Source organism: Drosophila tropicalis, unplaced genomic scaffold (assembly GCF_018151085.1).
Source record: "Drosophila tropicalis isolate 14030-0801.00 unplaced genomic scaffold, ASM1815108v1 contig_130, whole genome shotgun sequence".
NCBI classification, from domain to species: Eukaryota; Metazoa; Arthropoda; class Insecta; order Diptera; family Drosophilidae; genus Drosophila; species Drosophila tropicalis.
Window position 1 is genome coordinate 248,053 of NW_027172573.1, and position 27,681 is coordinate 275,733.

A 27,681-nucleotide genomic window follows, 5' to 3' on the forward strand; every position below is an offset into this window, starting at 1 on the left:
AATTGCAAAAATGGTCATTGCAACAATTGTATCCATATATTATGCAAATTTCACTTCACTTTGCTCGAGATTTATTTACACTATATGTACATACCTTTATGTTGTACAAAAAATATAGTATGCTTGTATGGTGTGATTTCAATTAAATTCAGGACATATAACACACGCAGCGCTGATATACATCCATTGATGTCTGTATGTTCCTCATTCGACTTATAAAGACGGCATTATGATTCTCTTTGAGCCTACAGTCAAAATATTTCCCTTATGATTAATCGTATAATATATTTACTTAAATATTTGTATAAAAACATTTAGTAGTTTTGTAAAATATTACGAGCTCCGTTCGAACATGGTCGTCACATTACTAGGCATAATAATTATCCCATTTACACAGATATAGAATAGTTCGTTTCGGTATACGTCAGATATGAATTATCTAAAATAAAAGAAAAAACATTTGTGTAAATATACGTAATAAATAGTTGTTAAAATTTATTAAGTGTAAAACATACCTGCCGAATATGCTGTAGTCTTTGGCAAATTCACAACGTCGCGACGGAACGTTAACAAATTTTGTGTAAACCTAAAAATGGTTCAAATATTTAACATATTTAGGGTAAATTGTTTATTTATATACAATCGGCATAATTTTTACTCACTTCTCTTTATTTTTAATGGATACATTTCGTTCTATACCTTGCATCAGGTCATCAAACCATTGTGCCATTGTTTGTTGCTTCTCAATAGGTTGACCTCGTATAATACTCTCCTTGAGGGATCTAAACGTGCAAAATTACTATCGTTAATACATTTACATATTGAGTCAGTATAATCTTACCGATAATAATCCTCGTATAGTAATATAAGTACCAGGAGTGGACGTGACATTGACCATTGGTTCCGACAGTCCTCAGCCAGTACATTGTCCAATAGAGATGACATTATTGACTGCAGCAGTTCGGAATTCATTTCAACAACCTAAAAGACAAATTAAAAATAGTAATTAAAATCCGTATATACTAAGACTATGACGAATCCAAAGATGAGATCACCTTATGGTTATTCTTAGCGATATATTACCTTAAGGAATTGTGCGTTTTCGCTGGTCAAACTTCGTAGTTTCTTGTTTGGGAATGTGGAAACTGAAATGAAAAGTAATTAAAAGACGCAATATATACATATATTGAAATGAAAATTATTTAAATACCTTTTAACTGAAGCTGTTTGAATATGTATGAGACAATACTATCCAAAATTGTGCAACAGCTGATATAAATTTCCGAATCTGGAATTGATATAATAATTTGATGTAATTTTAATGAAATTTTCTTCGATTTAGTGTTCTACTTACCCAATGCAGCTAGACCCTTTGTCAGGCTTTCTAATATATATACAAATGCACAAGGTTCTAAGCTTGCTAGGTACATATGTGACATGGTCTTGAGATAAACAATTTAATAAATTGTAATATGCAGATGACAATTTTGGGTATTCCTGCAATTAAAATCGAATTTGTTAATTATTTTTCAGTATTGTCTTTTGCATAAACTAAAAATTAAGTCAACTTACCAGCAAATCCGTTTGTTGTATCGAGAGTATTAATTTAGCAATTATTTTGAGAACATTGTCTAGGGTATCATCCCCGTATAATTTAAATACACCACAATTAACATAATTGCCACCAAGTGAATTTTTCAATATCAAAAAACATATTGCTATTCCTTTTAGTCTCATAGGATAAAGTTGATCACGCGGCACTTCCAGATGCAGAATGCGATTGCCATAAATACAGATAAGTTTCGATGCCTCGCGAAAGAGTAAAATACCCATCGGACTGGAAACGTTGCCGGCCAAACGCTGTGTGCGACAATGCACCAGCTCGGCAAATAGCTTTAAAACGGGCGTTGTTACGGCTGAGGAATAATAAAACTAACGATATGTAGCTACTATTTAAAACAGTTAAAATATCTGTTAAGCACAATAGTCCCATCGATGAAATGAATGAATTAAAGAAAATTAAGTTATAAAGGAATAAGAAACTTATTTTGTTTCATAAATAAACACAAGTTCCATCGGATAGTCAAAGATTTGCAGGCCAAATTCCAATTCAATTATTAAATTCCCGTCTTACACATCGTTAAGATGAAACATGGGAAACAAAGTTGAATTTAGTTTCAATTTTTTAAATCTTCTAGATTTCAATCAATCGTTTCAATAGAAACTGTAATTTGTTAAAAAACTGTTTGATATTTTAAAAATTTACGCGGAAGTATACTGAGAATGAGAATTCATCCGAGGTTTTGGATCGGCTTAAGGCAGTTAAGAGTCTCAATATAATGATGATTGCAAATATTCCAGAGAAACCTCTGTTTCATGCTACTTCAATTGGCATCAACGTATTAGGTTCGGATTAAAGTATCCTCGATATGGCACTTTCAAAACTAGGAGGAAAATTCGAGACAAAGTCCAGAAGATTCGCCTTAGGCCCAAAAGGCGAAAGAACTTCGGAAGCAGGCTCTCGTGTCCAGGAACACATGGGAATTAAGAAATTAAAGCAACAACAACAAAAAAATGTGGATTAACTTTTTGCTTTATTCGATTCCATGTCCCCTTAAGTCGAAATTTGTAAGGCGCATCTCCATTATGCTTCAGCAAAGTAGATTTTAATCGTTGGATCTGTTTGATGCAAACGAAAACATTTTTAAAGGATAAGTAATTCGCTGTCCTATTGACTCACTTTGTAAACAGGAAAGCAAAAAAAAAAACAATTCAATTCATTCGGCGATCAAAAAAAGTCTTTAATAAAATTTATAAATAAAAAAGAAAAACTCCTTTACTTTTTTTCTCTCGTAACGGAAACGATAAACCGGCGCACTTGTCTTAGTTCCCGGCTTGATTTTCTTGGGCTTGAGGAGACGTGGCTGCTTAAGGATATTCTTAAGCTGCAATTTCTGTTGGACAATGGATAGTTCGTGCTCTCGTTCTATGCGTTTTTTAAGCTCATTTTTTCGCTGTTGCTTTGGGTCATTCGAAGAGGCGGTTGCCTTATCTTGAGCCTTGTGCTCTTCACCTGCGAGACGGTCGCCAAGAGACACTTCTATCCGTTTCCCTCTTTTACCGAAAATGAATCGTTTGTTTTCAGTGGATTCGCCATTCACATCCACAATAGACGCCTTCAGGCGTTCGATTTTGCGGCGCTCCACAGTGCGTTTCATCATTACATATTTGAGATCCTGTGTCTGCATAAGCGCCAATTGTTCAGGCGTGTGCTCATCTTTGGCTTGCTTCTCACGGTGCACATCGTCAGAGAGTTTTGAATTTATCATATGATGGTAGAACTCATCGGGATTCTTGTTTTGGGCACGCTTATGCAGCAGCTTAAGAGTCTTCTCCTTGCGTTGGGCATCTATGGCGCGTTTCTTGTAATCCTTCTTCTTCTCCAGCAGCCCAAGATGCTGGCGAGACTCTGGCTGGTGACGCTCACGATGCACCTTCTGGTTGCTTTTCGAGGCTTTTTTCCATGATGACATTTTGGAAAAATATCCTACGAGGTCTTTCTCAAAAAAAAAACAAAACAAAAAACCAATTTCTTGTTGTTTATCAAAAACAAAACGTGCTAGCAGAGGCGATAAGTGTTGGCTAACGGTAAATGTTTATCATTACTACTCGAGATTTCAGTGTTGAAAAGTGAAAAATCGGGTAAAGCTAGATTTCAGTGTTGTCAAACGCTATTTTTTATTTGGCGCGCTGTTTGACCGCCCTGGTAGCCAAATATTTTAATCTAATTTCTAAAGTCGAGGAATATTTGGCTGCTCTGGCAGCCGAATATTGTATTCTAAACTATATTTGTTCCATAAAATCAAGAAATATTGTAAACTCAACAATATTTTCGTTTGTTGAGAATAGTGCGAACAAAAGATTCAAAAAGCCCGCGTATTCGAGTATCCAAAATTCGGCATTTGGCAACACCATCTCAAAGTTGAACAGCTTTTTTTAGCCGGAAACAGCTACTTTTAGCTATAGTCCCGCTAAAAATATTAATTTTCTTTTGTTAATTACTCAAAAACTACGAAACAAATCGCCAAGGCGCACCTGATGTCGTGCTCGTGGAATTTTTCTCTTTCGTTTGATACCAAAATTATGTAGTTTAAGCGCGTTTTGGGCCCGAGTAGTAATAGTAAACATTTACCAAATTATGTAGTTTAAGCGCGTTTTGGGCCCGAGTAGTAATAGTAAACATTTACCATTTTATTTTTTATTTCTTGTTTATAATTTTGTGCATATATTTTCTTTTAACGCTTGCCAACACTAACAAGAGCACACGTGCATTTTAAACCATAGTTATACCGCCGTTAGAGCATTTGTTTTACTTGATTATTGTTTAATAATATTAAGAAACTGAAATTATGGTGAAAAAGAAAATTGACAACCGCATACGCGTGATGATAGAGAATGGCGTGAAACTGGGTCACCGCACCATGTTCATCATCATTGGAGACAAAGCCCGCGATCAAGTGCCGATTCTCTATGACATACTGATCAAATCCACAGTGAAGGCTCGCCCCACTGTGCTGTGGTGCTACAAGAACAAGGACGAGGCCATTTCCAAGTGGGTAGTAGCTATCTTTAATTATTTTACTTTAATTTTTACGCTCTTCATTTTTTTAGTCACGGTAAGAAGCGAGCAAAAAAGATTGCTGCCGGAAAGGTTGACATCAATGAAGCCGATCTGTTTGATTCATTTCGTGTGGCAACCACCATACATGGTCGCTATTATTCCGAGACTCATGCCATTCTCGGACGTACTTATGGAGTTTGCGTGCTCCAGGATTTCGAGGCACTGACACCGAATCTCTTGGCCCGCACAGTGGAAACAGTAGAGGGCGGTGGTCTTATTATCTTGCTGCTAAAATCTTTGCAATCCTTAAAACAGCTTTACACAATGAGCATGGATGTGCACAAGCGATTTCGCACCGAGGCACATCAAACAGTGACCTGTCGATTTAATGAACGTTTAATACTCTCCCTGGCCGATTGCAAACGCTGTCTGGTGGTCAATGATGACTTAACAGTCCTACCATTGAGTTCCAAAACCATCAATGTGGAACCGGTTAATGTAAGTCCACAGCAAAGATTAAAACTTAAATAAAATGTCTAATTCTTTTTTCCAATTTCAGCCAGGTGAAATTGGTCAAGGATCGAAGGCGAATGCTACTAGTCTTAAAGAGCTCAAGGAGAGTCTTCTGAATGTCCAACCAGCTGGTTCGTTAGTTAATCTCTGCAAGACCTATGACCAGGCGAATGCTGTGGCCCAATTCATTGAGGCTCTGGTGGATAAACAACTAAAACCGCCCATGTCATTGACAGCTGCACGTGGGCGTGGCAAATCAGCTGCTTTAGGTTTAGCTATATCGGCTGCCGTAGCCTTTGGCTATGTGAATGTATACGTTACCTCACCACATCCCGAGAATTTGATAACATTATTCGAATTTGTCCTGAAGGGATTCGATGCTTTGGAATATCAGGAGCATGCCGACTACACGATTATTAGGTCGACAAATGCTGACTACAAAAAGGCCATCATAAGGATTAATATTACGAGAAACTCTCGCCAAACTATTCAGTATATAGCTCCCAGTGATACACATCTCTTGAATGCCGCCGATTTGCTGCTTATCGATGAGGCAGCTGCCATCCCGCTGCCACTAGTAAAAAAGATGTTGGGTCCGTATCTGATCTTTATGGCCAGCACGATTAATGGCTACGAAGGTACTGGACGATCTTTGAGTCTAAAACTGATCTCGCAACTACAGAAGGAGAATAATGCTCGGCCACCCTTGAAATTGGAAGAATCCATACGATACCAGGAAAACGATGATATAGAACGGTGGCTGATAAACTTGCTCTGCCTGGATGCTGGCAGCGTAACGCCAATAAGTTCTGGTTGTCCGACACCCGATGCCTGTGAGCTCTACTATATTGACAGAGATGCTCTCTTCTCCTATCACAAAGCAGCCGAGGGTTTCCTCCATCGCATGGTTTCGATTTATGTATCTTCGCACTATAAGAATACGCCTAATGACTTGCAAATGATGAGCGATGCTCCGGCCCATCATCTTTTCTGTCTTCTTGGACCCATTCAGCGTATGGATCAATTGCCCGAAATTTTAGTTGTCATCCAGGTCGCTCTGGAGGGCCAAATTTCTACGCAGAGTGTCAGTGAATCCCTCGGACGCGGCAAGAAAGCAGCCGGGGACTTAATACCCTGGAATATAGCCGAACAGTATGGTGATCGGGATTTCCCAAAGCTCGCTGGCGTCCGAATTGTCCGTGTGGCCACACACCCCAACTATCAGCGGATGGGCTATGGAAAGAGGGCCATACAATTGCTGAAAGACTACTATGCCGGAAAGCATACAAATCTGGAGGATAAGCCATCATCCGAAAGCCATGCAAAGGGTGAACATTTCATAGATATATACAAAAAATTAACTTCAATTTGACCTATTTTCATCTATTTTGTATCCAGGCATTGAGGAGATTGAGGAAGAGGACCTATCGCTGCTTAAAGAGCAAATACGCCCACGTAGTCGAATTCCCACACTCTTGCAGCGTCTCCACGAACGCACACCTGAGCCAGTTGACTATATTGGCACCTCATATGGATTAACCTCCGAACTATTGAAATTCTGGAAGAATGCTGGGTTTGTGCCCGTCTATTTAAGTCAGAAATCGAATGAACTTACGGCTGAGCATAGTTGCATCATGCTGCATACATTTAGCTCCACCACATGGTTGGGTCTTTATTATCAGGACTTTAAGCGGCGTGCCCTGAAACTGATGGGCAAAACATTCCGCGAGTTCGAGACGAAACTCTGCCTGGCTCTGCTGAAAAATAAAAGTGTTGATAGTAGCAAAGGTGAAGGCACCACATCTAGGCCACTGGACAAATCCACTTTGGATGTATACTTTCTGCCACACGATCTGCAACGCCTTGAGAGTTATGCCCGCCAGCAATCCGAGTTCCGCTTAATACTGGATCTACTCACCGACATTGCACAATTGTATTTCCAGGGCAAGATTGAATCGCTGCAGCTGGATCTAGTGCAGCAGGGCGTATTGCTTGCTCTGGGTATTCAAGGCAAGACTGTCGATCAGTTGGGTGGGGAGCTCAATATGCCTGGCAATCAATTGCTGGCCAAATTTTTTGATGCCATGAAAAAGTGCAATCAATGTTTCCGATCCGTAGTCGAGGAGCACATCGAGGATGGCATGCTTCAAGAGGCGGATTTGTCACGTGGTGACAATCTGCAGCCGTTAGCTGTTACCCTCGAGGAAGAGCTCGATAAACATGCCCAAAAATTGAGCAAACAACAGCGGAAGGAGCTAAAACGTCTAAAGGCCGAGCAGTTGGATGATTATCAAATCAAGGGCAGTGAGGAGGACTGGTCCAAGGCTTTGAATACAAATGGTAAAGCCAGTAGTGGCAGTGGCAGTGGCCTACTTTCCGTCAAGAGGTAAAAGAAGACCTAGCTAGAAGTTGGCTATTTGAAATCTCCATCTAACTCTCTGCTCTTTCTCTCTCAGTGGAACAAAACGTTTGGATGCGCCGATTGCGTCCACCCTCGAGGATAACAACGAGCCAGCAAAGAAGAAAAAGAAAAACAATCCGAAACTGAAACACAAATTGGGTAAATCCTTGATTTAAGTTTTATATATGTATATTATATATAACCAATTGTTATAGGTAAAATAAAGTTTTGTTTATGTAAGAATTTTAAATCTTAATTGTATTATTGTTGGCCTTAGCCGCCTGGGCAGCGGCTTTGCGACGATCACGCAAGTCCTGAAAGCTGACACCCGGCTCTTTGTGACTACCACGCAGGAAACGCTTCACCTTGGACTTCTTGCGTGACACAGCAACCGATGGCGCCAACATGTTATTTCTTTGCATCAGCTTGAAGCGATCTTTCAGCAGATTACTCTCCGTTTTCACATTACGCAAATTGCCAGCCAAATCCTCCGGCATATTTACATCCGCATCGGGCTCCTCATACTTGTGACGACCCAAACGCTTTGGTTCAAACTTCTTACGTTCCGCTGTCTTCTTGCGACGTTTCTTCAGTTCATTCAGCTCCTCTGCTTCCTCATTCAGTTCGGCCCGAATAGATTTGATTCTTTATAAAAAAGGAAACAAGGAAAAGGAAATTTAATATTGCTTTTACTTCCACTAGTCAATGCCCACCTTATAAGATCTGCTGTCTGTTGCTTGAGCTTCTTCTTTACATCATGTTGTCGCTGGAGCTCCTTTTGCTTTAGCTCATTGCGACGAGCCTTTTTGCTCTTCTTCTTATTTTCAACGGGAGCGTTTACCGTATGATATTCACCATCTGAATCAACAGTTTTTTGCTTCTGATCCGCATCATTATCATCATTGTCGTCACCATTTGCCTTATTCTTTTTCTTCTCAGTGTTCTCTGACTCATCAATGCCCTCGCTCATCTCTTTCAGACGTAGCCTGTCACGTTCCTCAGGAGTGACAATGCTAAACATGCTTGTGGTTACACGTTTTAGATGTTGCTCCTGCTTAATAATGCCCTCTTCACGATCTACAACCTGATTAATCAACTCTTGATGAGCCTTAAGTGTGGGATTGTAGCTCATGCCCGGATGAGGAGCCACAAATTTCCTTTTAGAAAAATGATTAATATTAGTAATAATACACATATAGAAACTAGGGTCCACTCACTTCGCTTTAGTGGTCTTGTGATGCAGGCTCCCATGTGTCTTAACCACCTTGTGTCCCTGCAAATTAAAAGCTACATGGAGTGCCAGTGGTCGACTAATCCATCCCTTTTCATCCTTTAGTCCTGGTATCTTGTCACGGAAGTCTTCCTCTTGCCAAATGTCCTTGTCGGTTTTGTGTTTCTTATGGCTGTCCTGCTTCACAGCCAGGCGCTCCTCCAATTTCTCATTGTAACGTGCACGATCAGCATTGGCCTGACGATGACGCGGCTTAGTTGGATTACAGACTTCCAACTCAATGTTGCGTCCGTTCTGCTTCTGCCTCACCTTATTTCTGAAATAAATCAAAAGACATATAGCAATGGGAGGCCCTTTGGAATCTTCATTAACTAACCGCTTAGCTATAGGGTCTTGGACTTTGGAAGTATTCTCAAAAACCTGATGCGTTCGCATTGGCTTCTTGGCATTCAGTTTCCTCTTTTGTTTCGGCGTCAACAGGCTGGCCTTCACTTTTTGAGTCGAAGTATCGAGAACAAACAGATCGTCGTCCAGTTTATCCTTGAACGTGCCAATGCGCTCTTCCTGCCGCTGATCCTCAAGAAACTGTTCCACATCTTGGATATCGGTTTTGCGCCAAGCGGATTTGTTTTTCTTGGATATGCGCTTCCTTTTCGTTTGTGGCTCAACGGCAGCCATATTCAAAATCCTAACAGATTCTTCTCAATCACAATCAATCAAAATTGTGGAAAACAACAAAACGAAAACAAAATTCAAGTGCGGCACACGTGCGTTCAGACTAGGATATAGGGTTGCAAAACAATCGATAGCACTAATATCGATAGCTTCACGAAGTGACGATAGCTTGATAGTATTTCCGAGCAATAGATTTCAGAATCAAGGAAAAGATTGAAAACGCGTAAGTTATTTATAAAAATGTAGATTCAATTTCGAAACTAGTAGGAGTACCTAATTCACCGAAAACAATGAACTGGTACATCGCGCATTTTGCCATTCCTTGGCGATTTATTTAGCTCCAGTGAGTCAGACCGGACATTCAGTAAGCTATAAATGTTTAATATGGCTTGAATTTATTTTGTTTTGTTTCTTTTGTTATACATATTATGTTTTAAGAATTTTAAAAGGGGAAATTTAAATTTCATGTAACTTATCATAGTAATATCGATAGTTTTGATGGTTGGACACTCGATAGTTTTACAACACATCTGTTTTACACAATGTGGCAAGTCTAAGCAGCCCTTGATGCTAGAATCTTACTTATTTAGCATTCTCAACAAACTGAAAGTCAACGCAAGTTGAAGTTTGTTTGCTTTCATTGTATCAAATAATAAATATTAAAATTTACTCGCAGAAAAACTGTCAGCATGGATAGTAATCAATCAGAGGAAGAGGTGAGTGTATAAGTAGCATGTATGTTTCAGAAAAGAATAACCCGATTCGGCTTAAATTATTCTGCAGGTACAATTAAAGATCGAGCCAGCCAGAGCCGGCAAGTTAGCTCCCATTCCCGCCGATGCAGTCGACAATCAGCCGATTGAGATAAGCTCAGATTCTGCAAATGAGTCCTCCTCCAGCCAGTCAGACAGCGATGATGATGTAGGCATTATTGATGACGATACCGATGAGGATGCCGAATCACACGAGGAACAAGACTTGGAGGATTCATTTCAGTTTTTGATGTCCAAGCCGGATAAGGAATACCGCCATTTGGTTCAGCTAAGCAACATCGCGTTGTAAGTGCCTTAGAACATATTCCTTAACATACTTTAACTTGCTTCAAATATTGTGCCTAGCAACTTGAATGATTTGGAAAAGATGGACCAAATGGTGGTGGAATTCGAAAAGCTGGCCGTCATACCCGGAAACATATGGATTAAGTACCTAAAGGCTTGGCTGGTAGTAACTCAAACTGATGAAGAGCGGCGCCAATTTGAAGAGAAGTGTGCCAAATCCTTGCGCTCATTTTACAGTAAGTTATTAGAATCATTGACGAAATATTAGCCATAACGATTTAATTTTTTTAGATATCCCTTTGGCGGAATTCATAGTGGAGGAATTAGTTAAACAACAGAAAATAGAGAATCCTTTGCTCTGGGCTAATTTGCTGGCCGATTATGGTCTAGAGCGTCCCGATTTTATTCAAAAATTACGCAGCCTAATAACAGCTGCCAACCTGTCGGAGGAGGAGTCCGCTAAGATAAACGAGCAAATGCAAAAGAACTGCCCCACTTGGGATAGTCCACCCGAGCAAGTGGAGATTATTATTAATCTGATTAAGAGCTTCATTAAACATATTGAGGTCTTTAAGGCCCATTATAATAATTGGAACTGGGCCAAGGTTCACAGCCCTTTTGTTGAGAAGGCGGACGAGTTGCCTCTAAACGATGCAATACAAGATGCCCTGTGTAAGCTAATTTTTGAGCGTTGTGTGGCCAAGTTTCCATTAGTCGATGCCGTTTGGATGGACTACATTCATTTTGTTGAAAATGAGAATACCGATGGGGGAGGCTGCGAGTAAGAATGCATCTGAACAGGTGCTTACAAAGAAAGCTGCAAGATTTTCATTGGGATATCTGAAAGCGAGTCCCCTGGATTTGGCACAACGTGCTGTCAAATGTTATCCCAGTATTCGGATTAATCACAAATTTCTCAATATAATGGAGCGATCCGGGTACACTTCGGCACAAGTAGAGAGCGAGCTAAAGTTACTCCTAGCACGCATTCAGCCAAAGATGACCATGACGGTTGAACTTCATTTAGATTATTTGGCCTACCTATTGAGGGTCAAGGACGTCGGCGAAGAGGAACAGGCAAATCAAGTGCGTGCAGCCTTTCAAAACAGCTGGGACATACTCTCCGATCTATATGGTGACGCGGCCGACACCAGCTACGAAATGCTGCAGTTGTGGGCTCACGTGGAGTACTGCCGAATGGCCAGTCCGGCGAAAGCGGTCGATGTTTGGCGTCGGATAATGGGTAAGTTGAAAGCCCCATCAAATTGTTTTCCTTTAATTTAATATGTTATCAGGCTATCCCGGGAGTGCGTATCGAGGAGAGCTTTGGATGAGCTATGCTCAAATGGAATATGAGTTTAATGGAGTACAAAGTGCACTTGTCGTTTTGCGTGAGGCTATGGGCCAGCCCGCTATGGAAGATGCCCACCTGGTGGAAGAACTTCATCGTCGTTACGAACGCATCCATGGCACATACGAAACCATTGCCGATTGCCAATCGCAAAAGGCACCGGAACCAGAATGGCGACCGTCGCGACGTCGCGAACGTGCTGAAATATACCCTGCGCTTCGGCCGAGACAGCAACAGCAACCACGTCAACCGCGAGTCAGTCCAACCAAAAAGCAGAAAAAACTCCCCCAGAAGCGACACCAGCACCAGCAGCAGCACCAGCATGTTCTCCAGTAGCAGCAGCAGCGAAACAGCCAAAACCACTGTTCGGCTCTAATTTTAAATATTCGAGTGAGTGCCAATGAATCGCAATCCTTCAGTGGAATGTTTCTCTAAACGGCAACTTTTTATTTTTTTTTTTTTTTTTTAGCAAATCTGGAGACAAATAAAGTTTTCGTAAAAAACTTGCCATCCGATTGTACTAAGGAACAGTTAACAGATATTTTTAAGCCTTTCGGCACCATAAAGGACGTAAGACTTGTCTTCAAATTGTGAGTATGGATAATAATGATTAGCCCTCTTACTCACTCATTATCTCCCCGTCTCTGTCTCTTTCATAGTAACAAGCAATTTAAGGGAATTGCCTACATTGAATATGAATTGCCCTCGGAGGCGCAGAAAGCAGTAACACAGCGTGATGGATTCTCCATTGGCGGTCACAAAGTGAGTTATCACAGATTTCAATTTAAATATGTAGATATTAATGGATGAATGTATTGCTTCTAGATTAATGTGGCCATATCCAATCCTCCACCCAAGCCAACACTGAACAATCCACCAGCCTTACAATCTGCTCCCAAACGTCGCGTAGCCACGAGCCTGATACCAACGACATTGGTACGCCAAGAAGCTAAGCGTCGCAAGCAATTGGACGTAGAACACGAGAAGACAGTCCCAGCCGATTGCCCGCCAGCCAATGGGGACAGTGATCAGTCGCGCAACGGAAACGATGTCTCTTCTGCCATCGAATCAAAATCTACGGATGCAGCAGTTGCCCCCCAGCTACTGCTCCCAAATCCAACGATGACTTTCGGAAGCTATTTAGTATCTAAGCGGTAGGATAGAACAACCAACACTTCATGCCCATGTAAATCGGAACTCCCATTCCAATTTTTAACAAATTCCATACTCAACGCCCGCACCTCACAGTATAATATTAATACCAGAAAATGAAATTGTGCTTATGAAGCAAAAAATTACATATATGTACATAAATGTATATTCACATATATTAATTCGCATTGCCAAAAGGGACCAATCTCAGTTTCTGAAGTAGTTTTACTCTTTCATAAAGTCTCCCCCTTTTTAACAAGAAATGCAAAAAGGACAAACGACACAAACCAAATCTAAATAAATGTAAAAAAAGCATAATTGGAATCAAATATTTAGAACAACTTGACTTTATAGTGTTCTCTCTAGATGTTAAACGAATTTATTTGTTTGGTTACAATAGTAAAACTTTCTACCAACCAAAGGAACAATCCCCCTCCTTGCAATTCTATTACAATTGATGATTTTTTATGGAGAACAAAACAATTGTGTGTATCTTCCACATCTTTCGATCACTCTACATTGGTAAAGTAAAACATTCAACTTAATGTTATTATTATTATCGGAATAACCACCAACCTGACTAAATTTCACAAGCACTGGCAACTAAGGCCTTCGTCTTAACCGAAAACTACATCCATACACTAGCCTGGGATTCGAACCCGGATCATCGTTCAACTAAATGTACATCGATTAGGTTATTGAAATCATCATTTTCAGATTAATCCCATTTCTATATGCTGAAATTCGCTCAAAGAATGTACAATTTGTTGAGGGTTTTCAAATTGATGACGCATTAAATGGATTAATCAAGTTCTCCATTTTGATGAAACCACCGATACACCGATTCTATATATGTACATATTTAGATTTATATTATAGACTGAACATACATATTTGGTTCACTTTTACTCCACATTAAAGAAATATATTGTCTTTTCAATTTAAATTAATTTAAATTATTTATTGGTTTTTTCGCTTATGTCGCTTTGTCTTTATACAAATAGAAAACAGTTAATGATTGTAAATAATTTTTATAATAACCCTTTTTAAAAAACAAAAAAAACATAAACGTACAAAAATACGAAATTGTTAGATACAAGTAGATATAGAAATATGTCATAAAATTTGTTATGTTGGAAGGTAAGAATGATGTTTGTGTTTTACATACATATATATATTTTTTGTTTTTCTTTCATTGTCTATAGGATCGAAATTGAAATGATAACTGTTGGGTTTTTTTTTATATACAAAATGAATTGATCTTTATATGCATCTTTTCCAAAGTTAATTTCAGTTTTTGTTTAAGCTTAATTCCTAATTTCGCTTTGATCAAACCGTTTACTTCAAGTTACAAAAATATATAGATTTATACATAGATTTATGTGTATACCACACAGATTCAAAAAGAAAACAATTATTGAACTGATAAATCAGATTATTAGATAGAAAATGTTTTCTTGTTGTTGTTGTTGGTATCAGAAAATAGACAAAAATATCAGCAGCGCTTGATTTAGAATAAGAATATACACTCATATAATGAATTTCGTGTTTCATTATTTTATTTTTGTTTTGTTTAGTTTATTGGGAATAAAATAGAAACAATATATTTTTCCTCTCTTCCGTTACCATCTGACTTCTCTCTCGCTCTTAGTACATCTTCTGATTTCTTCATATATATGTGTTTTTTTGTTTTGTTTTTGTCTTTAACAATTTGTTGTGTTTGTATAGTAATTTTGTTTGCCATCTTTGACTAAGAACTACTTAAATGGATTTGGACGCGCTTTGAATTCGGTCATTTTGCGTATTTCCTTGATCTCCTCCAGTTCACGTTGCTTCCGTTGTTCGTCTTGCTGCAAAGAGAATAAAGGAATAGGTTTTAATAAATAAACTGAGAGTTTTTAATTAACTACTTATAAAAATAAAACTCGGACAATAGCATTCGTAGCTTCCTTTGCCCATAAGCCTTCTAGTAACGTAAAACACTTGTTACCTTTATTTACCTATTAAACTTCATACATACACACACACATACACAAAGAGAGAACAACATCTAAATACGCAAATTAAACGATGAACCCCTTCGCACCTTTGTTTTGCCCCTTCAGCTTGTGGACGCTTCAATTGAATCATCACCTTAAGATGCAACCCATTGCCATTACGATCATTATGCACAGACACACACACACACCCACGTAGGAAGAAGGGGGAGGATGATGTTCTCTAATCAACAAAATATGAATAGTAGAGCTTCCAAGGGTTGATTTATGATTATGGCGATGAAAATGCGGTTAGTCAACTACAGTCTGACTGGATCTTGAAAAAATGGGTGATGCGGAATGGGGATTCGAGAGTATATGAGTCACAACGAATGACATTGGAGGAGCAATACAACAGCAGATACATTGTACAAGGCAGCGCCACGAAAATTTCTTGATAAGCTCCTTAAAAACATTGCAAGCCGGAAAAATGAATACTCGGAGACTTGGGTCTGTGTTCTCTCCCTTCTCCGGCAATATTAAAATGAAATTAATATCTTAAAACAACAACAATAATAATAATAATAACAACATCTACAACAACATCCAAGAGAAGGCGAATGAGCAGTGATAAGATTATATACAAATACATGTATGCAAAATAAATAGCTCCCAAGAAATCAGAGAGTAAATGACAATTGTCTCAATTTAGAATGACAGTTCCAAAGACAATAGGAAATATTTTTTAACAAGAAAATATCTTTTAAAATATAAATTGAAAGTTATATAACTAACGCCATATTTCGACTTTTAACCTAAACTTATCTTGGAGTAGAACATGGCTGATTTACCAAAAGAAAATTGAATTTTTATGATTGATTAAGGGACAATTGCAACATCAAATAGAAATTTCGTACAGCAATTAACTCTAATCAAACCACTCTAATCTTCCAAAAATGAAAGAGAATACGACATTAAAGGAACGAGAGAATGTGATGATAAAGAAACTAATGAGACTCGATAAGGCGGTTAGGGATTTATACCCAAAATTGAATGTATAGCTTATCGGTCAGTTTAATTTATAGTTATGTATGTATGTATGTATATATATAGATATATATACCAGTATAGAGAGTGGTTCCAATCCAATCCGATAGTCTTAACAATTTGGACCCGCCGATGTTGTTGTTGCTACTGCTGCTGCTGATGATGAAAGATTTTGACCAGGACCAGGACTATTGCTTGTTGATATTGACGATGATGCTGCTGCTGCTGGTGTTGTTGATTGTGCTGCTGCTCCTGCTGACTCCTCGAATGCCGAGAGCACACTATTATCACCATAGAAACGAGGCTCATCATGGGCCTCTGGTGCTGGCGATGCTGTATCTTCATCAGTATCATCATCATTGGAGCTATCCCCAGCTGGGCCACTGCTATTGCTGCTAATGGTATTATTGAGCTTGTGCTCATCCTTGCCAGCAGTGCCGACACCGGCACCAGCATCACCGCTTGGCGTATGCTTAAGACGCTCGTGACAGCCATCGCAAACACGCAATGCCTTTGTGCTCTGCTGTGGGAGCAAGAATTTTTTCGTTGAGCAACCGGCGCATACAACTGCTCCACAATTGCGACAATGATGACGCCGCTGGACAAAAGTGAATTGCGTCTTTTTGCAATGCATACAAATGCTGGCATCTGAATCGGGCACCCAAACAGCAGCATGATTTTCCACCGGCTTCTTGCCGCTCTTGCGCAACAGATCCTCCACACACTTGTTGATGTGGGCCATCCATTCCTGCTTCTCGGTGCTAGTGGCGGCATAGACCACAAATGATTTCGTTGTGGTCCGTATGTACCAACCATTGCGATATTGTTGATTATCCTCAATGGTTTCCAGTGAGACCTCTTCAAGTGGCATTATATGCTGTTTATTGTATTTTTTCTTGCCAATCACAATGTTGCCATAGACCAAGATATCATTGAAGAGAAAGAATTGGCGCGATTTTGGACGCTTGCGGCACATCTTAGTTAGGACACCCTCGCCGACAAGAACACGTCCGGACACACCCAATGGAACACCGGAGCTTCCGAAGCAGCTCTCCACCGACGCAATGCGTCGGCTATTGGCTTCCGAGTTGACAAGGCGATCAACCATAATGGCGAAAGTTGCGCTCTAAGCCGTTACTTTTGTTCTTGTGGTTGTTGCTACTGCTTTATTTGCTTATGTCTGTTGTTGTTTCTTCTGCTTGTTGCTTCTCACTGTCTCGCTAAACAAATTATTAAAAAAAAAAAACTCAAAATACAAAACACACACGAAAAAAAAAACCAGAAAAGAAAAACCCGAGTACTTCAACTGTGACGACAGACAACTACTCTCTTACTATTGCTCTTTCTCTCTTTGTCTATATATAAATATATGTGTGTATGTGAGTCGTTGGGCGCAGCTGTTGGAAAATCCTTTTCTTAACTCTTTTTCTTGTTTATTTTCCTATTCTGCAAATCGTTGCAGCGTTCCTTCGCTTTCTCGGTGTTTCGTTTTTTTTTCTTTCAATTCTTATTGATGTGTGTGTGTGTGTTTTAATTTTTTTGACTTTTTTCCTTCCGCTAGTTCGCACCGCTCATGACTCACTCACACCACTAAGCAATCAGACAGCAACAACAACAACTAATTTGACTATGCACTCCGTGAGCCAGTTTTTTTTCACCACTTATGTATATGTTCGTTTATTCTAATGATAATGATTTCAAATTCAGTCCAGTATACTCAATTGACAGTTAAAGAACAAACAAACAAACAAAAAAGAAAAAACGTTAACTAAAAAATACACGCTTGAAGAAATAAATTTCGTTTACTGGGCAACACAGATGTGAGCTGAGTATGTGACCAGTGGAACCAGTTCGATAGAGCACTATTATTACATAGCTTGTTTATCGTTGGCGATATCACTAGTTCCTCACATTTTTAAATTTTAACGTTCGACACAGCATTTTTTACCTCTTTCTTTTTCTGCTCCGCTCCAACTTGCACAGTTGCATCGTATTCCCGACGATCCCGAACTCGTTGCTCGCTGCGCAAGTTGAATGGTTTGACTTTAAGATTATGGTGTTTTTTACCGTCCACCTGGGACTGGGGCTGACAATGTAAGCGTTGCTGGTGTGGGGCATGTCGAGGCAGAGGTTGATTCTTTTCTGGCTGCTGGTGCTGCAGCTGTTCCTTTAGTTTTCGCCGTTCCACATCGGCATACCAGGTCTTTAGTGTCTCCGGCGTTTTCGGTACTGTGATATGATGAACCACTTGAACGTCTTCTAAGCGTTTGTGCAAAATTTTGAAATTGGGCATCGGACGACTATGAAATTCCCGAGCCTTACGCTCCTCTTCCTCACGCTGACGCAAGGCCAAGTTCCGCTTGCTCTGGTACACATCCTTAAACCCATATGCCTTAGGCTGAGCAACTGAAGCATGGACGGTCGCCGCGGCAGGCTGGATTATGCTCCATTCAAACTTCAATTTGGGTTTGGCTGATGGGCCAGTTGATGATTCGCTTTCAGTATAGCTAGGTTGCAATTCCTCCGCTTCTATATTATGAGTTTTGTTTTCGGCTGGCTCATCAATAGTTACATTCTTCACCTTGCTTTGAGGATAGTCTCTTAGTGGGCTCTCTACCATTTTCCAATTATCGTCGTTAATGTGGGTTTCTTTTTTTACGACTGAAACTGCAAGGTTCTCTTTTTCAATCCCCCGAATTTCATTTTCGGATGGCTCATCTATAGTCTGATTTTCCACCTTGACTTGATTAAAGTCTCTTTTTGGCCCTTCTTTCTTTTGCAACTTATCGTCAAGAACGTCTATTATTGAACCCTCGCTTGCCGACACAATCTCCACTTCATCCAAAGAGGTAATTTCCATTTCTTTCAGAGAAAAGTCGCCATTCCTCAGACTCAACTTCGCCAGCGGCGTTGAGGCATAAGTTCCAATATTAACTGATCGATTCTCTTTGTTTGCCACCGCTGCTGGAAAAGGGGATAGAAAAAATGGCGCGTCATTACATCTACAATAACTGTAAGCCAAGCGCGCTCCCTTTGGTAAAGGAGGCAAGGCAAGGATCAGATCAAGGACTCACCAAAGAAATTCTCCGAATGATCCAATCGATAATCTCCGACAACAATAGCATCCCAGTCATATTTGGGTTTCAATTCGGCTACATCTGTGTTATCCATGCTGTAAGACAAATTTTGTTTAAATTTCAAACATATAACAAAAACAAAAACGAAGGTAGTGTGGCTGACTAACTGCAATCAGAAAATACCAAAGAGTGCGATCAAGTTGCCTACCTATCGATATCGATATCAACGAGCAAACGCGCGTAAAATGTATGATTTAAATTTTTTTAAAATGTACGAATTCCTTTTTCTGGAACCGAATAAAGAAAACGAACGGTCATTACAAAAACCGATGGAATTATTGAATATTGATATATCCACACTTATTTGTTCGCCGAACATCAATGGGTTTGCCTACTACATAATTTCAAAAAATATTTCAGCAGAGCGGAGAACGAGTGCAGTGCAGTAATATGGAAACATTTCTCTTAATCTCATACAAAAACGAAGATCTAAATTTTCGCACGAACAGAAAACACTGAATGAGTTCCATAAAATTATTAAAATTCGGGAGTTTATCAATTATAGTGATGAATACATAGTGGAAAACAATCAAAAATATGTACACCTGAATTTATGAATGCATATATTTATAAGGAATTGAATATCTTACCTCTCAAAGGATATCTCGGCGTGTTAGCTTTGAGCGGAATCGAGCGAGTTGGCATCTCTGTTGGCAAATTTAAAGCAAAGCTTTGGGGGCCTTTTCGTGTGCTGCGCGCCACAATCAGCAACAATCAGTCAGTAAACGGCGACGCACCGCAACAGGTCGTGCCACAAATTTGGGACAAGGCTTTGACATTGAACTTGGCATTGCTTGGGTTGACTTGGGTTGCTTTCGTCTAACAGTAACTCGCGAGTCATATCAAACTCGAAGGATTTCATGATTTTTGTTCTTGTTTCTGTTGGTGGTGAACCAAAAGCAAAGAAATTGCGCTAAAAATAACCGTTAGCCAAGCTTAAGCATCCTAATCAAACTGCGTGTGTATGTGAGTGCGTGAGTGTGAGTGTCTATGTGTGTTCGCGCTCGTACGTGCCACAAAACAAATTGATTAGATATTTATTTATCCCTTATCCTTGCCACCTGAGCCAACACCAAACCCGAGCGACAAAGTAGCGCGCGAAAAATATTTTCAAAGTGTCAGCAGGAGAAACCGCGTGACGACGGAAATGCCTTTTAGGCGTTGTTGTGTGGGTTAGGGACCAAGGGACTGATGCATATGTGGTTGCCAGGTGAGCTCCGTAACTCTACATTTCTACGAAATTCAATAATGCGTAGATTGCATTTAATTGGAAATCGTTTGAAAATCAAAGCAGCCCAAAACTTTCTGCACAATATTTATATATGCATGTATGTATGTATGTACATATATATGTACATATGTATGTTTGTAGGTGTCCATTCATAGCAACGAGCAAATGTGCATTACCTAACTACAAAGACGAGTCCAATTCTCTCACCTGAAAGCCACTGCACCCCACCCCTTTCCCCACCTCCATCATCTTGTTATCCTTCTACCCAGGCGACAGCAGCACTACCTTTTCTCATGGTCACTTCACCTTGGTTTGGCGGGGGAAGGGGTTGATGCCACTAGAGTGCTTTCATCTCATGCAAATGTCTTGTGGTTGCAACACTTTTATTTTTATGTGCAACTTTATTCAGTTTTAATTGCAGTCCACACATAATAGGCCCTACCCAACTCCTGCCCCCTAACGCAATGGGGTAAACGATTTTTAAGCCAACTCAAGACCTGGGCGTGTAAAAATATACAAGCATCAAGCAATTAAACCTTGAAATCAATAATGTTTTAAATTTAAATCAGCTAAAGCCAGACAAAGCCAAAGATATACTTAGATGAGAAGGAGACTGTGGGTCTGACGAAAAGAGAGATAGATAGAGAGAGAAAGAGAGAGAGTGTGAGAGATGATGATAGATGGTGAGAGGGGAAGTGCTTATTTTTTTTAGGCAGATTTGTACATAAGTAAATACATAGTTTATTTATATTGTTTATTCACATACATATATTATGTACATATTCATATACATATATGTATATTATTTATTTTATTTAAAGTGAAATTTGCCTGCATTTTATTTGAATGTTTTCCCTTTATTCGGGAATATCCCTATAACTATATAAATATGTAAAGTGTGAGACTTGGGTTTAGTCCTGGACTCCTAATAATAGATATTCCAATATATCTTATATTAAAAAATCATCGGTTAGAAAACGTTATTAAAGATCTACACAAAAACCATTAAATTTATATTATTGATTATATGAAAAGCATTGAAAAAAAAACAAATATTTTGTACATTTTGGTTTTTAAATACTTCGGCCTCCAAATCCGTAATAAAATAGTCCTTAACAATGCTAAAAAGAACTTCAAATTAATCCTTTTAAAATACATTTAACCTGTTTTATACCAAACAGGATTTATTTTCGACAAAAAATGTAACTGCAATTTATTATTTTACTAAAAAAAAATTGTGTCCCTCTTGACAGGAAGGCTTAAGAAAAACCAGATTTTCAATTCAACTCGGAGGTGCCCACACAGATAAAACCAATTTAAGCAGCCAATTATCTTTCACTGATTCGGTTACATTAAATATTATGTTTCTTTTAGTTATTTCATATTTATAAAGGATGCGTAGATCCTTGAAGAGTCCATAGAAATAGAGATACCAATTCCAAAATATATTTGTTTTCAATGTAACGTCTGCTACCATATGAAATTTGATTTCCCAATTTCTGGCCCTTTTACCTGTCATTTCGAACAATGTGTTCTCTTTGCCACGAATGGCATATCATAAGTATCAACTTTTTTATGATTGATAAAGGCCACTCGACAACAACAAGAACGACAGCAACAACAGACAAATGGAAGCCCACAGGCTCTTCTAACCGAGAACGGAGCATGGAACGGTGGAGGATGGCGGAGGAGTAACCTTCGTCATAGACATGCAGTATAAAGCCAATGGGAAATTAAATTATAAGACTAACCAATGTCGTCGAGTGCGTCCGAAGGCTGGCATAGTCAGACAGGCCAAATGGCATCCAGAAGGCGTTTCGAAGAATTCATTATTGCAAACTATGCAAACGACAAAAAGAGACAACGAATGCGACAGGTGGGGCAGGGGGGACTGTGGGGACACACACAGATGTAGCTTCTGCTTATTATTAACATGTTTCGTGTCATCAGAAATTATTAGACACTGGTCCAGAAAGTTGAAGGATTGCGTCTAATTTGCATAGCAACGCAAAGTGAATTCAAATCAATCAATTTAAGCAAAACCAACACTAGAAGGCAAAGCAATCTTAAGCAACTATTGTGGAGTGTTTTAGTGGAATAATATGTAAGAATGTTTGCAAATCGGCATTTTAGACAGTCATTCCCATAATGAATTGAATGGAGGCAAGTCAAACCAAGGACGAGTCCAAGTGGCTTGGACATCTCTTAAACATCGCTTCCTCAAATAATGTTGGACTTTTTTCAGATCTAAATGGATAACCCCCTTCCCACCCTCAATATATATTTTCTATATTCGCCAATGAGTCGAACTCATTCATTCATTCAATGCTCGTGTGAATTAAATGAATAGAATTGTTTACAAAATTAATAATAAAAAAATATTATTGGTTTTTTAAAACAAATTTCTAATCATTTTTAAGCGATTTTGAATAATCATTTAGTACCATTGTTAAATATAATTAATAATTAAAACATACTCAAAATATTAGGAGTACTCAAAGAACAAAGACAAATATATTTAATGAGTACTTGAGAAACTGAAACATTTCGAATGATTCGATCATTTATTCATTCGGTGTCCAAGATGGATTTACTAGGTTTCGATTCGAATAAGTGAGTACTCAGAGTCGCCAATGCTTTGAATGCATTCGTACAGCTCTTAAGTGCAATTTTCAATCAAATCGCGATCTTAAATTAATTTGCAACACGAACTAGAACTTTGTGGCATCAATTGCCACTATGAAAGCAGCTGGTTAGTTAATTGATTTTGTTGTACAGTACCTTGCCGGCCTCGAAACTGGGCGTCAGGTTGTCTAGCAACAGCTGGCTACCCCACCACCAATACTATAATTCCTCCTGGTTGCCTCCTCCATCTGCTCCCGACTCCTCTTTCTCCTCCTTTCCCCCTCCACTCAGTTCTAATCCGCTTTGCCTCGGAAAGGGAAAGAGATATACTTATTTAGTATATTGCATAGAGAGGTGGAGGTGATGATGATGATGTTGATGATGATGAAGATGAAGATGGGTGGGAAGGCAAAAGCAACCAAACAAAAAAATTCCTTTGCAGTAGAATTATGTGGTCGCCCTTTTAGGGAGCCTACTAAGCACTTTAAACATTTGCTATTTGTTTAATTATTTTTGCGACAACAAGGAACAAAGGGAAACCCAACAATAGCCCGAAAATTCTTTGCCCAACTTTCAAAAGAAAACGAGCGAAACGAAAAATGTGCGCCTGAAATCTTGAAATGCCTTTTTAGAATATTGCTGCTCCTGCTCCTGTTCCCTTCCCCCAACTCCAACCCCATCTTTTTTGTGGCCATGTCAAAGCGGATGGGTGAAGGGGAGAAGCTTGAGGTGGAGTCTTAAGCTCTGGCACAGGGGCATAGAATTGGAAGTAGACAGAAAATCAATAAATCCAGATTTAATGAGTTTCAAATATTGGCAGGAAGTGAAGTTGACTCGTCTTCACTTGTCTGCCCGGTCTGTTGTAGAGAGACATTGGGATGAAGATGTCTACCAAGTTAAGTGGCTGGCCATCCCCTAAAACTGAATCACTTGCCATTGCTTTTAATTGAATCAAAGTATAAATAAAATGGAACTGGAATGAATACGGGAAACTGAAATAAAATGCTTAAAAATTTCACAACACAGTCAAAAGTGGAGCCTCCAAGTCTAATCATTATGTTTTATTAAAAAGGGCTATTTCGACTTAATCCCCCCTTAATCCCCTAGAGCCTTTTTATACCATGCATCTATCGGGTTAAATGGTATATTAAAGTCGCTAATATGTACGTAACAGGCAGAGTAAAGCGTTTCCCCCTGGAGTACATATATTTCTGATCTGTCTGTATGAACAACCCGATCTCAGAGATTATTAGAGCCAGAGAGTTTTAAATTCGGTATATAGCCCCAGGTAGTATGCAGGCAGATCAAGTTTTTTTTTCAAATTTCAGCCACGCCCCATTCGCCCCCGCAGTTTGAATAATTTGATTTTTTTGCAGACTTTGAGAGCTACAGCCACCAGTTTTGGTTATTTAATTTCGCTATCTTATATTAAACTTGGCCAAAATCGCACTAAAAATAACAAAGTTAAGGATATAAACATTTTCCACTAAGTGGGTCATAAACGTAAGAGCTCTTAAGAGTGAACGAGATAGCATGTGCTTGTAACAAAAGTATCTTTTATACATATGTACATTCACTTGGTCTAAAAAATGTCAAACAGTTCTTTCAGGTGGTACACTGTATACCGAAGTCGGTGAGTCGACTTATGTACTTCATTTTATTCTTTGCTCTCGTTGCAGCCAATCCCCATAAATGTAAAGGAAAATCAGGAGGATGACTTTGCTTCTTCTTTGGACGACTGCTCCCCAAAATCATTACTAAGTCAGTGGGACTGCCTTTTGAGAAATAGGGAAGGATAAAATGGCCATAGCTAACATTGACTACGATTATCTGCTGAAGTTCCTGGTCCTGGGTGATTCGGGAGTGGGCAAGACCTGCCTGCTCTACCAGTATACCGATGGAAGGTTTCATTCCCAATTCATATCCACAGTTGGCATTGATTTTCGCGAAAAGCGACTGGTGAGTAGAGACTAATTACCGTTAATTACCGCCAGTGGAATCGCATCTATCTGATCCGTAGGTATACAATTCCCGTGGACGTCGTCATCGTATCCACCTACAAATCTGGGATACAGCCGGACAAGAACGTTTCCGTTCGCTAACTACCGCTTTCTATCGCGATGCCATGGGATTTTTGTTAATTTTTGATTTGACCAGCGAGAAGTCGTTCCTTGAGATAACCAATTGGCTGGAGCAACTACGCATGCACGCCTACTCGGAGCAGCCGGACGTGGTGCTCTGCGGCAACAAGTGTGATCTGCTGCAGATGCGTGTGGTCAGTCGCGAACAAGTCCAGGCATTGGTGCAACGCTACCGTCTGCCCTACATCGAGACGAGCGCCTGCACGGGAGCCAATGTGCAGCAAGCCATGGAGCTGCTGGTGGGCTGTGTCATGGAACGCATCGAGAATGCCATGAGCAATCGCGAATTATCCTTGCTGATGACTCAATCAAGATGTTTGCCCAATATGGTCTATGGATCGGAATTGCTCCGACTCCATGAACGGGACAATGACGCTGATGCTACCGCGCATCGACGAAACTGCAATTGTTAGAGGAAGGATGAGCAAGTGGCCACCACCTCACCTGCTTGTTCTGACTCAATATTTTCCTTTTGTTGTAGGTGTATTTGTTTTTTTTTTATGTGTGTTTCTGAGTGTGTGTTCTCTGTAAATAAATGTTGATTTGTTGAAAAAGAAATTTATTTCATTAGGCATAAGGTGAAAAGCAATATTAAATAGGCCATTCTAGATTCAGCCAGGATGGATGCTTTGCTGCGCTCATCGATCCACTGCCGATAGTATTGGACATCCACGTAGACACCGGGCAAACCAGGCTCAGCGCAACCATAGCCCCAGGAGACCACCCCAATCAATCGTCCCTCGTACACCAATGGGCCGCCAGAATCCCCCTGACAGGAATCAGTGCCTCCTTGCAGTCGGCCGGCACACATCATGCCTGGAAGCAATCCACTGCCATATATTAGACCGCATGTCTGGTGTCGAATGGTGCTGACATTAGTTGTCATCAGTATGGTCGATAATGAGCTCTACGGGAATCGATGGAAACGATTAAAAGACTGCCGAATCGTTTGTTCGTACCGTTACCTGCTCGGTCCTGCCCCAACCGGACACCTGGCACATTCGACCCGCTCCCGTTGGCTGCGTGGCCAGTTCTATGGGCTGCACAGTCAAGTGGGTGCGATTTGGTGGTAATCCCGTCTTTAGAAACATTACACCGACATCGTCTCGCATACTATCCGGAGTGAAAGTGTTCATGTAGGATATAGAGGTAACTTCCGACACAATGGTGCCATTCACGTGTTCGAACCGATTCAGAGTGCCCATGACCACAATGAACTCGCTGGCCCTACGATACCGTTTGCGTCCAGTGCTGATTGGGAAAGAAATTGGTAGATACAATGGGACGGAAGACAAACAACTCACTTGTACAGGCAATGGGCGGCAGTGAGAACTTTATTCGGTCCTATAAGGGATCCGCCACAGATGTGACCACTCCCGAAGTTCTTATCATGCTTCCTCAGACGTATGGACACCAAATGCTTTGTGTCGGCCACAGTTGCGGCAGTGCCGTTGATTATACGCGGCTGTGGTGTGGGCTGGATCTGCCCAAGATCCTGTAGAGTAACTAAACAAAAGATTTCCAACTTAAAGGATAACTAATCAACTTGTTCACTCGCTACAGTCCTTGTTATTTGAACAAAATGAAAACGAGGCCAAAGTCTTGCACAGATGCCATCGGATAACGTCTCGTACCGATCTGATTATTGGTTACAATATGTAATGGATAGTATCGTTTCATTTCTCAACATAATCGAAAATCAAAATTCAGCACTGTTTTGCTTTATCTACATACTTCTACGAACAAGTCAAAATTGTTCTTCACTTGTTATCAGCGATGTAAAGGGAAATACCCAATACTTATCATCGTAAGCTTCAAAATATATATGTATACATATATGGAGGACATTCGTATAGGTATTATGGTAGTACATAAGTAGTTTAAGTCATTACCTAGATTTCTGTTTATACATATGTACATACATATATAATTCTGACATCGGCCCCGAAAGCTTTATCTTTAAAAAACAAACGGCAATGATGTTTTATGTCAATTTCCGTTCTGTTTTGTTGCATTTTCATTAAACTCTGTCAACATCTGATACAACAATCTTATCACATCAAAGGATTCTCACAAGGACCACAAATACCTCTCAACTTACGCATTGGAGCACAAACCACTAGCCACAGGCAAAAATGAGCAATGCTATGCGTCATTTTCCTTTTTTTTTTTTGGACTAGATGCTGGAAAACCAGAGAGAAAAATATTCTCTCCTCAATACAAAATCAATCTGAATCACAACCGAGTTCCACCAATGCCCTGCTCTGACTAAAATACTAATAAGGCAAGTAAAAAAAAAAACAAAAGAAACAAGAAGAAATAATGATATAGGAGGGTGCTACTACATTGAGTACCAATTGGCAATTAGACTGGCATACTATCAGCAAATACAGCAACTAGATAACGGAGAGCAAAAGAAAGAAAACATATTAACCATCAAAAAGCAGAAAACGAAAATGAAAAATAAACATACATACATATATTCCATATACTGCAGTTCACGACCGAATCTAAGAGAGAAC

At 39.7% G+C, this 27,681-nt stretch overlaps 8 protein-coding genes across 10 annotated transcripts; 3 read left to right on the forward strand and 5 right to left on the reverse strand.

Moving 5' to 3' along the window:
• Window positions 1-265: 265 nt before the first annotated feature.
• Window positions 266-1,275, reverse strand: LOC137581255 (ran-binding protein 16-like). Its single transcript, XM_068295462.1, has 6 exons — window positions 1,211-1,275; window positions 1,084-1,145; window positions 842-981; window positions 663-782; window positions 516-586; window positions 266-439 (listed from the first exon to the last, which is right to left on the reverse strand). Exons 3-6 carry the CDS (start codon window positions 970-972, stop codon window positions 390-392), a joined length of 372 nt encoding a protein of 123 aa, XP_068151563.1. The 5' UTR covers window positions 973-981; window positions 1,084-1,145; window positions 1,211-1,275; the 3' UTR covers window positions 266-389.
• A 1,505-nt stretch (window positions 1,276-2,780) lies between these two features.
• Window positions 2,781-3,636, reverse strand: LOC137581248 (probable U3 small nucleolar RNA-associated protein 11). The gene has a single exon (XM_068295449.1). It carries the CDS (start codon window positions 3,531-3,533, stop codon window positions 2,802-2,804), a length of 732 nt encoding a protein of 243 aa, XP_068151550.1. The 5' UTR covers window positions 3,534-3,636; the 3' UTR covers window positions 2,781-2,801.
• Window positions 3,637-4,230: 594 nt separating this feature from the next.
• l(1)G0020 (RNA cytidine acetyltransferase l(1)G0020) lies at window positions 4,231-7,785 on the forward strand. The gene is made up of 5 exons (XM_068295501.1): window positions 4,231-4,612; window positions 4,672-5,119; window positions 5,181-6,462; window positions 6,533-7,520; window positions 7,591-7,785. Exons 1-5 carry the CDS (start codon window positions 4,410-4,412, stop codon window positions 7,709-7,711), a joined length of 3,042 nt encoding a protein of 1,013 aa, XP_068151602.1. The 5' UTR covers window positions 4,231-4,409; the 3' UTR covers window positions 7,712-7,785.
• LOC137581300 (ribosome biogenesis protein NOP53) lies at window positions 7,707-9,551 on the reverse strand. Its single transcript, XM_068295510.1, has 4 exons — window positions 9,143-9,551; window positions 8,753-9,082; window positions 8,249-8,692; window positions 7,707-8,180 (listed from the first exon to the last, which is right to left on the reverse strand). The coding sequence occupies exons 1-4, from the start codon at window positions 9,442-9,444 to the stop codon at window positions 7,781-7,783; spliced, it is 1,476 nt and encodes a 491-aa protein (XP_068151611.1). The 5' UTR covers window positions 9,445-9,551; the 3' UTR covers window positions 7,707-7,780.
• Window positions 9,552-10,002: 451 nt separating this feature from the next.
• Rnp4F (RNA-binding protein 4F) lies at window positions 10,003-13,331 on the forward strand. The gene is given in 10 exon segments (XM_068295158.1): window positions 10,003-10,157; window positions 10,225-10,499; window positions 10,560-10,735; window positions 10,791-11,256; window positions 11,258-11,742; window positions 11,795-12,172; window positions 12,175-12,240; window positions 12,320-12,440; window positions 12,510-12,612; window positions 12,676-13,331. Coding segments are annotated over 10 exon segments (2,430 nt in total). The 5' UTR covers window positions 10,003-10,130; the 3' UTR covers window positions 13,009-13,331.
• Window positions 13,332-14,543: 1,212 nt separating this feature from the next.
• Window positions 14,544-19,260, reverse strand: LOC137581012 (pleckstrin homology domain-containing family F member 1 homolog). 3 transcript variants are annotated; one of them, XM_068295177.1, is made up of 3 exons: window positions 19,100-19,260; window positions 17,974-18,986; window positions 14,544-14,852 (listed from the first exon to the last, which is right to left on the reverse strand). In XM_068295177.1, exons 1-3 carry the CDS (start codon window positions 19,194-19,196, stop codon window positions 14,760-14,762), a joined length of 1,203 nt encoding a protein of 400 aa, XP_068151278.1. In that variant the 5' UTR covers window positions 19,197-19,260; the 3' UTR covers window positions 14,544-14,759. The 3 variants fall into 3 exon arrangements, with proteins under 3 accessions (XP_068151278.1, XP_068151271.1, XP_068151285.1); XM_068295170.1 differs by having other exon boundaries at window positions 17,974-18,989; window positions 19,100-19,253; XM_068295184.1 differs by lacking the exons at window positions 17,974-18,986; window positions 19,100-19,260 and adding an exon at window positions 16,102-17,950.
• A 640-nt stretch (window positions 19,261-19,900) lies between these two features.
• Window positions 19,901-25,711, forward strand: Rab27 (RAS oncogene family member Rab27). Its single transcript, XM_068295837.1, has 3 exons — window positions 19,901-20,372; window positions 24,698-24,977; window positions 25,039-25,711. Exons 2-3 carry the CDS (start codon window positions 24,819-24,821, stop codon window positions 25,570-25,572), a joined length of 693 nt encoding a protein of 230 aa, XP_068151938.1. The 5' UTR covers window positions 19,901-20,372; window positions 24,698-24,818; the 3' UTR covers window positions 25,573-25,711.
• On the reverse strand, window positions 25,702-27,414 carry LOC137581534 (trypsin eta). The gene is made up of 4 exons (XM_068295824.1): window positions 27,261-27,414; window positions 26,464-26,665; window positions 26,125-26,410; window positions 25,702-26,066 (listed from the first exon to the last, which is right to left on the reverse strand). The coding sequence occupies exons 1-4, from the start codon at window positions 27,313-27,315 to the stop codon at window positions 25,719-25,721; spliced, it is 891 nt and encodes a 296-aa protein (XP_068151925.1). The 5' UTR covers window positions 27,316-27,414; the 3' UTR covers window positions 25,702-25,718.
• Window positions 27,415-27,681: the final 267 nt, after the last annotated feature.